The following is a 7,914-nucleotide window of genomic DNA, read 5'->3' on the forward strand; positions in this document are numbered from 1 at the left end:
CCTGCACTTAGGACAGAAGAATCCCATGCACCGCCACAGCTAGGGACTGAATGGCTCGGCAGCAGTTCTGCAGAAACGGACCTAGGGGTGACAGTGGACGAGAAGCTGGATATGACTCAGCAGTGTGCCCTTGTTGCCAAGAAGGCCAATGGCATTTCGGGATGTATAAGTAGGGGCATAGCGAGCAGATCGAGGGACGGGATCTTTCCCCTCTATTCCTCAGTGGTGAGGCTTCATCTGCAGTACTGTGTCCAGTTTTGGGCCCCACACTACAAGAAGGATGTGGAAAAATGGGAAAGAGTCCAGCAGAGAGCAACAAAAATGATTAGGGGACTGGAGCACATGACTTATGAGGAGAGGCTGAGGGAATTGGGATTGTTTAGTCTGCGGAAGAGAAGAATGAGGGGGGATTTGATAGCTGCTTTCAACTACCTGAAAGGGGGGTTCCAAAGAGGATGGATCTAGACTGTTCTCTGTGGTGGCAGATGAGGAGTAATGGTCTCAAGTTGCAGTGGGGAAGGTTAAGGTTGGATATTAGGAAACACTATTTCACTAGGAGGGTGGTGAAACACCGAGTATAGCTTTCTTGAGGTCCAGCTTAAAGGTTACCAAGGAAAACAAAAACACCTGGGTTTAGCAAAGAGGAATCCACAAGCCATAAAGAAATAAAAAGTGATAAACCTAATTGCATCTTCTTAGGGTATGTCTACACTACGAAATTAGGTCGAATTTATAGAAGTCGTTTTTTTTTTAAATCGGTTTTATATATTCGAGTGTGTGTGTCCCCACAGAAAATGCTCTAAGTGCATTAAGTGCATTAACTCGGCGGAGCGCTTCCACAGTACCAAGGCAAGCGTCGACTTCCGGAGCGTTGCACTGTGGGTAGCTATCCCACAGTTCCCGCAGTCTCCGCTGTCCATTGGAATTCTGGGTTGATATCCCAATGACTGATGGGGCTAAAACATTGTCGCGGGTGGTTCTAGGTACATATCGTCAGGCCCCCGTTCCCACCCTCCCTCCCCCCGTGAAAGCAAGGGCAGACAATCATTTTGCGCCTTTTTTCCTGAGTTACCTGTGCAGACGCCATACCACGGCAAGCATGGAGCCCGCTCAGGTAACCGTCACCCTATGTCTCCTGGATGCTGGCAGACGCAGTACGGCATTGCTACACAGTAGCAGCAACCCCTTGCCTTGTGGCAGCAGACGGTACAGTACGACTGGTAGCCGTCATCGTCATGTCTGAGGTGCTCCTGGTCGCCTCTGTGAGGTCGATCAGGAGCGCCTGGGCAGACATGGGCGCAGGGACTAAATTTGGAGTGACTTGAGCAGGTCATTCTCTTTAGTCCTGCAGTCAGTCCTATTGAACCGTCTTATGGTGAGCGGGCAGGCGATACGGACTGCTAGCAGTCGTACTGTACCATCTTCTGCCGAGCAGCCATGAGATGTGGATGGCATGCAGTCCTTCTGCACCGTCTGCTGCCAGCCAAAGATGTAAAAGATAGATGGAGTGGATCAAAACAAGAAATAGACCAGATTTGCTTCCCCCCCTCCCCTGTCTAGGGGACTCATTCTTCTAGATCACACTGCAGTCACTTACAGAGAAGGTGCAGCGAGGTAAATCTAGCCATGTATCAATCAGAGGCCAGGCTAACCTCCTTGTTCCAATAACAACGATAACTTAGGTGCACCATTTCTTATTGGAACCCTCCGTGAAGTCCTGCCTGAAATACTCCTTGATGTAAAGCCACCCCCTTTGTTGATTTTAGCTCCCTGAAGCCAACCCTGTAAGCGCCCCTCCCAGCGTCAGAGCAATGGCAAACAATCGGGCATCTGAGAGTGTTGTCCAGAGCACTCACAATGGAGCACTCTGATGGGGCTAAAACATTGTCGCGGGTGGTTCTGGGTACGTGTCGTCAGGCCCCCGTTCCCTCCCTCCCTCCGTGAAAGCAAGGGCAGACAATCGTTTCGCGCCTTTTTTCATGAGTTACCTGTGCAGACACCATACCACGGCAAGCATGGAGCCAGCTCAGGTAACCGTCACCCTATGTCTCCTGGGTGCTGGCAGACGCGGTACGGCTTTGCTGCACAGTAGCAGCAACCCATTGCCTTCTGGCAGCAGACGGTGCAATACGATTGGTAGTCGTCCTCGTTGTGTCCGAGGTGCTCCTGGCCACGTCGGCTGGGAGCACCTGGGCAGACATGGGCGCAGGGACTAAATTTGGAGTGACTTGACCAGGTCATTCTCTTTAGTCCTGCAGTCCTATTGAACCGTCTTATGGTGAGCGGGCAGGCGATACGGACTGCTAGCAGTCGTACTGTACCATCTTCTGCCAGGCAGGCAAGAGATGAGGATTGCTTGCAGTCGTATTGTACCATCTTATGCCAGGCAGGCAAGAGATGAAGATGGCTAGCAGTCGTACTGTACCATCTTCTGCCAAGCAGCCATGAGATGTGGATGGCATGCAGTCCTTCTGCACCGTCTGCTGCCAGCCAAAGATGTAAAAGATAGATGGAGTGGGTCAGAACAAGAAATAGACCAGATTTGTTTTGTACTCATTTTCCTCCTCCCCTGTCTAGATCACACTGCAGTCACTCACAGAGAAGGCGCAGCGAGGTAAATCTAGCCATGTATCAATCAGAGGCCAGGCTAACCTCTTTGTTCCAATAACAATGATAACTTTGGTGCACCATTTCTTATTGGAACCCTCCGTGCAGTCCTGCCTGAAATACTCCTTGATGTACAGGCACACCCTTTGTTGATTTTAGCTCCCTGAAGCCAACCCTGTAAGCCGTGTCGTCAGTCGCCCCTCCCTCCGTCAGAGCAACGGCAGACAATCGTTCCGCGCCTTTTTTCTGTGCGGACGCCATACCAAGGCAAGCATGGAGGCCGCTGAGCTCATTTTGGCAATTAGGAGCACATCAACCACCACACGCATTATCCAGCAGTATATGCAGCACCAGAACATGGCAACGCGATACCGGGCGAGGAGGCTACGTCAGCGCGGTCACGTGAGTGATCAGGACATGGACACAGATTTCTCTGAAAGCATGGGCCCTGACAATGCATGCATCATGGTGCTAATGGGGCAGGTTCATGCTGTGGAACGCCGATTCTGGGCTCGGGAAACAAGCACAGACTGGTGGGACCGCATAGTGTTGCAGGTCTGGGACGATTCCCAGTGGCTGCGAAACTTTCGCATGCGTAAGGGCACTTTCATGGAACTTTGTGACTTGCTTTCCCCTGCCCTGAAGCGCATGAATACCAGGATGAGAGCAGCCCTCACAGTTGAGAAGCGAGTGGCGATAGCCCTGTGGAAGCTTGCAACGCCAGACAGCTACCGGTCAGTTGGGAATCAATTTGGAGTGGGCAAATCTACTGTTGGGGCTGCTGTGATGCAAGTAGCCCACGCAATCAAAGATCTGCTGATATCAAGGGTAGTGACCCTGGGAAATGTGCAGGTCATAGTGGATGGCTTTGCTGCAATGGGATTCCCTAACTGTGGGGGGGCCATAGACGGAACCCATATCCCTATCTTGGCACCGGAGCACCAAGCCGCCGAGTACATAAACCGCAAGGGGTACTTTTCGATAGTGCTGCAAGCTCTGGTGGATCACAAGGGACGTTTCACCAACATCAACGTGGGATGGCCGGGAAAGGTGCATGACGCTCGCATCTTCAGGAACTCTGGTCTGTTTCAAAAGCTGCAGGAAGGGACTTTATTCCCAGACCAGAAAATAACTGTTGGGAATGTTGAAATGCCTATATGTATCCTTGGGGACCCAGCCTACCCCTTAATGCCATGGCTCATGAAGCCGTACACAGGCAGCCTGGAGAGTAGTCAGGAGCTGTTCAACTACAGGCTGAGCAAGTGCAGAATGGTGGTAGAATGTGCATTTGGACGTTTAAAGGCGCGCGGGCGCAGTTTACTGACGCGCTTAGACCTCAGCGAAACCAATATTCCCACTGTTATTACTGCTTGCTGTGTGCTCCACAATATCTGTGAGAGTAAGGGGGAGACGTTTATGGCGGGGTGGGAGGCTGAGGCAAATCGCCTAGCTGCTGGTTACGCGCAGCCAGACACCAGGGCGGTTAGAAGAGCACAGGAGGGCGCGGTACGCATCAGAGAAGCTTTGAAAACCAGTTTCATGACTGGCCAGGCTACGGTGTGAAAGTTCTGTTTGTTTCTCCTTGATGAAACCCCCCGCCCCTTGGTTCACTCTACTTCCCTGTAAGCTAACCACCCTCCCCTCCTCCCTTTAATCACCGCTTGCAGAGGCAATAAAGTCATTGCTGCTTCACAGTCATGCATTCGTTATTCATTCATCACACAAATAGGGAGATGACTACCAAGGTATCCCAGGAGGGGTGGTGGAGGAGGGAAGGAAAATGCCACACAGCACTTTAAGCACAGCACTTTAAAAGTTTACAACTTTAAAATTTATTGAATGACAGCCTTCTTTTTTTTGGGCAATCCTCTTTGGTGGAGTGGCTGGTTGGCCGAAGGCCCCTCCACCGCGTTCTTGGGCGTCTGGGTGTGGAGGCTATGGAACTTGGGGAGGAGGGCGGTTGGTTACAGAGGGGCAGCAGTGGCAGTCTGTGCTCCAGCTGCCTTTGCTGCAGCTCAACCATACACTGGAGCATTCTGGTTTGGTCCTGCAGCAGCCTCAGCATTGAATCCTGCCTCCTCTCATCACGCTGCCGCCACATTTGAGCTTCAGCCCTGTCTTCAGCCCGCCACTTACTCTCTTCAGCCCGCCACTTACTCTCTTCAGCCCTCCACCTCTCCTCCCGGTCATTTTGTGCTTTCCTGCACTCTGACATTATTTGCCTCTGCGCATTCGTCTGTGCTCTGTCAGTGTGGGAGGACAGCATGAGCTCGGAGAACATTTCATCGTGAGTGCGTTTTTTTTTCTTTCTAAGCTTCACTAGCCTCTGGGAAGGAGAAGATCCTGTGATCATTGAAACACATGCAGCTGGTGGAGAAAAAAAAAGGGACAGCGGTATTTAAAAAGACACATTTTATAAAACAGTCACTACACTCTTTCAGGGTAAACCTTGCTGTTAACATTACATACATAGCACATGTGCTTTCGTTACAAGGTCGCATTTTGCCTCCTCCCACCGCGTGACTACCCCCTCAACCTTCCCCCCTCCCTGTGGCTAACAGCGGGGAACATTTCTGTTCAGCCACAGGCAAACAGCCCAGCAGGAATGGGCACCTCTGAGTGTCCCTGAAGAAAAGCGCTCTATTTCAACCAGGTGACCATGAATTATATCTCACTCTCCTGAGGATAACACAGAGAGATAAAGAACGGATTTTGGTTGAATGCCAGCAAACATACACTGCAATGCTTTGTTCTACAGTGATTCCCGAGTACGTGTTACTGGCCTGGAGTGGTAAAGTGTCCTACCATGAAGGACGAAATAAGGCTGCCCTCCCCAGAAACCTTTTGCAAAGGCTTTAGGACTACATCTAGGAGAACCGCAAATGCCAGGGCAAAGTAATCCTTTCACATGCTTGCTTTTAAACCATGTATAGCATTTTAAAAGGTACACTCAGCAGAGGTCCCTTCTCCGCCTGCTGGGTCCAGGAGGCAGCCTTGGGTGGGTTCGGGGGGTACTGGCTCCAGGTCTAGGGTGAGAAACAGTTCCTGGCTGTCGGGAAAACCGGTTTCTCCGCTTGCTTGCTGTAAGCTATCTACAACCTCCTCCTCATCATCATCTTCTTCGTCCCCAAAACCTGCTTCCGTATTGCCTCCATCTCCATTGAAGGAGTCAAACAACACGGCTGGGGTAATGGTGGCTGAACCCCCTAAAATGGCATGCAGCTCATCATAGAAGCGGCATGTTTGGGGCTCTGACCCAGAGCGGCTGTTCGCCTCTCTGGTTTTCTGGTAGGCTTGCCTCAGCTCCTCCAGTTTCACACGGCACTGCTTCGGGTCCCTGTTATGGCCTCTGTCCTTCACGCCCTGGGAGATTTTCACAAAGGTTTTGGCATTTCGAAAACTGGAACGGAGTTCTGATAGCACGGATTCCTCTCCCCAAACAGCGATCAGATCCCGTACCTCCCGTTCGGTCCATGCTGGAGCTCTTTTGCGATTCTGGGACTCCATCATGGTCACCTGTGCTGATGAGCTCTGCATGGTCACCTGCAGCTTGCCACGCTGGCCAAACAGGAAATGAGATTCAAAAGTTTGCGGTTCTTTTCCTGTCTACCTGGCCAGTGCATCTGAGTTGAGAGTGCTGTCCAGAGCGGTCAGAATGGAGCACTCTGGGATAGCTCCCGGAGGCCAATACCATCGAATTGTGTCCACAGTACCCCAAATTCGAGTCGGGAACGTCGATTTAAGCGCTAATCCACTTGTCAGGGGTGGAGTAAGGAAATCGATTTTAAGAGCCTTTAAGTCGAAATAAAGGGCTTCACTGTGTGGACGGGTGCAGGTTTAAATCAATTTAACGTTGCTAAATTCGACCTAAAGTCCTAGTGTAGACCAGGGCTTAGACATTTCCTTATCTACTTACATATCTGTGGTTTTAAATGAGTATTTTCTAGGTATGATACTGATGATTTTTCATACCTGGCCTCAAGTCTCTTACAGTGTAGCTGCTGCCTGTTTCTTTCTAGCCGAGAGAACAATAATCAGACAAAGCGAGGGGCGGGGATTCACAATTTTAGAAAAAGTTCTGGCCTTCCCATTGGCTCTTTTGGCCAGGTGCCCACTCACTTCATAGCGGTGAGACTTTTTAACTCTTTACAGGCAAGGCAATCAGGGTACAGCTGCTAAGGAGGATTCTGTAGCTAACTGAATGGTTGGGTGATCATAAAAGGGAGCTACCCTCCCCCCGTCATTTATCACAGGTGCTAACCTGTGTGGAGCCAGGTGTGTGCTCCCCTACCTACCATCACTGCCGGGGAGAAAGAGCAAGCCCTTTCCTGGGCAAGTGTGGGGCTCTTAGGGGACAAAAGTGCAGGCCCAACCCCACTGCAACCTAGATAGCCGGGAGGCTCCAAGTGCTCGCTAGGACACATAGACCTGTTGGAACGTGCACCCCTCAACCTTCCCCCCACCAACCTCAGCCACCCATCCGAGAGATCTGATTGGGAGCCTCTTCCAGCCCAGCCCCACTCCAGGCATGACTGTAATGCAGTGGGCCCTCTGTCCTGGGAGAGTTGGGAGCCCTGTGCACCCCTGCTTCCATTGGAGGAGTTACCTGGATGAGTGTCTGCCTGCTCAAGCTGCCGCATGGGTTCACTATTTCCAGTGCTGCATGTCTATTGTCTGGCTGCCTGCCTGCCTGCCTCTGTAAGCCCAGCTGGCTCTTGGATGGCGGATCAGATCAGGTGGGAGGTATCAAACAGTGCCCCCTTTAGGACGTCACCCTGGGTCTTCACCTGGACTGTCCATGACACACATTGCGTTTGACCCCCAGTCTCACTGTGATCTCTTAGGACTGCACTGGGCAGCACAGCATGGGGAGGAGGTAGCCAGCCCTCTGTGAAGGAAGAAGTGGTTTGGGACTATTTAGAAAAACTGGACGTACACAAGTCCATGGGGCCGGATGCGTTGCATCCGAGAGTGCTAAAGGAATTGGCGGATGTGATTTCAGAGCCATTAGCCATTATCTTTAAAAACTCATGGCGATCGGGGGAAGTTCCGGAAGACTGGAAAAAGGCTAATGTAGTGCCCATCTTTAAAAAGGGGAAGAAGAATGATCCTGGGAACTACGGGCAGGTCAGCCTTACCTCAGTCCCCAGAAAAATCAAGGAGCAGGTCCTCAAGGAATCAATTCTGAAGCACTTAGATGAGAGGAAAGTGATCAGGAATAGCCAGCATGGATTCACCAAGGTGAAAGTCATGCCTGACTAATTTAATGGCCTTCTATGCCGAGATAACTGGTTCTGTGGATGAAGG

At 51.2% G+C, this 7,914-nt stretch overlaps 1 protein-coding gene across 1 annotated transcript in view; it reads right to left on the reverse strand.

Annotated features, from left to right (window-relative positions):
- The window catches only part of LOC140905558 (uncharacterized), a 32,535-nt gene extending 26,208 nt beyond the window's left edge, over positions 1 to 6,327 (reverse strand). Inside the window, exons 1-2 of the mRNA XM_073329085.1 lie at positions 5,565 to 6,327; positions 4,452 to 4,977 (exon numbers count right to left, since the gene is read on the reverse strand). Coding sequence (XP_073185186.1) covers positions 4,452 to 4,977; positions 5,565 to 6,144 — 1,106 coding nt within the window. The 5' untranslated portion in view covers positions 6,145 to 6,327. The remainder of the gene's footprint in view (positions 1 to 4,451; positions 4,978 to 5,564) is intronic.
- Between the last annotated feature and the right edge of the window lie 1,587 nt (positions 6,328 to 7,914).

This window comes from Lepidochelys kempii, chromosome 1, assembly GCF_965140285.1.
Source record: "Lepidochelys kempii isolate rLepKem1 chromosome 1, rLepKem1.hap1, whole genome shotgun sequence".
Classification (NCBI taxonomy): domain Eukaryota; kingdom Metazoa; phylum Chordata; order Testudines; family Cheloniidae; genus Lepidochelys; species Lepidochelys kempii.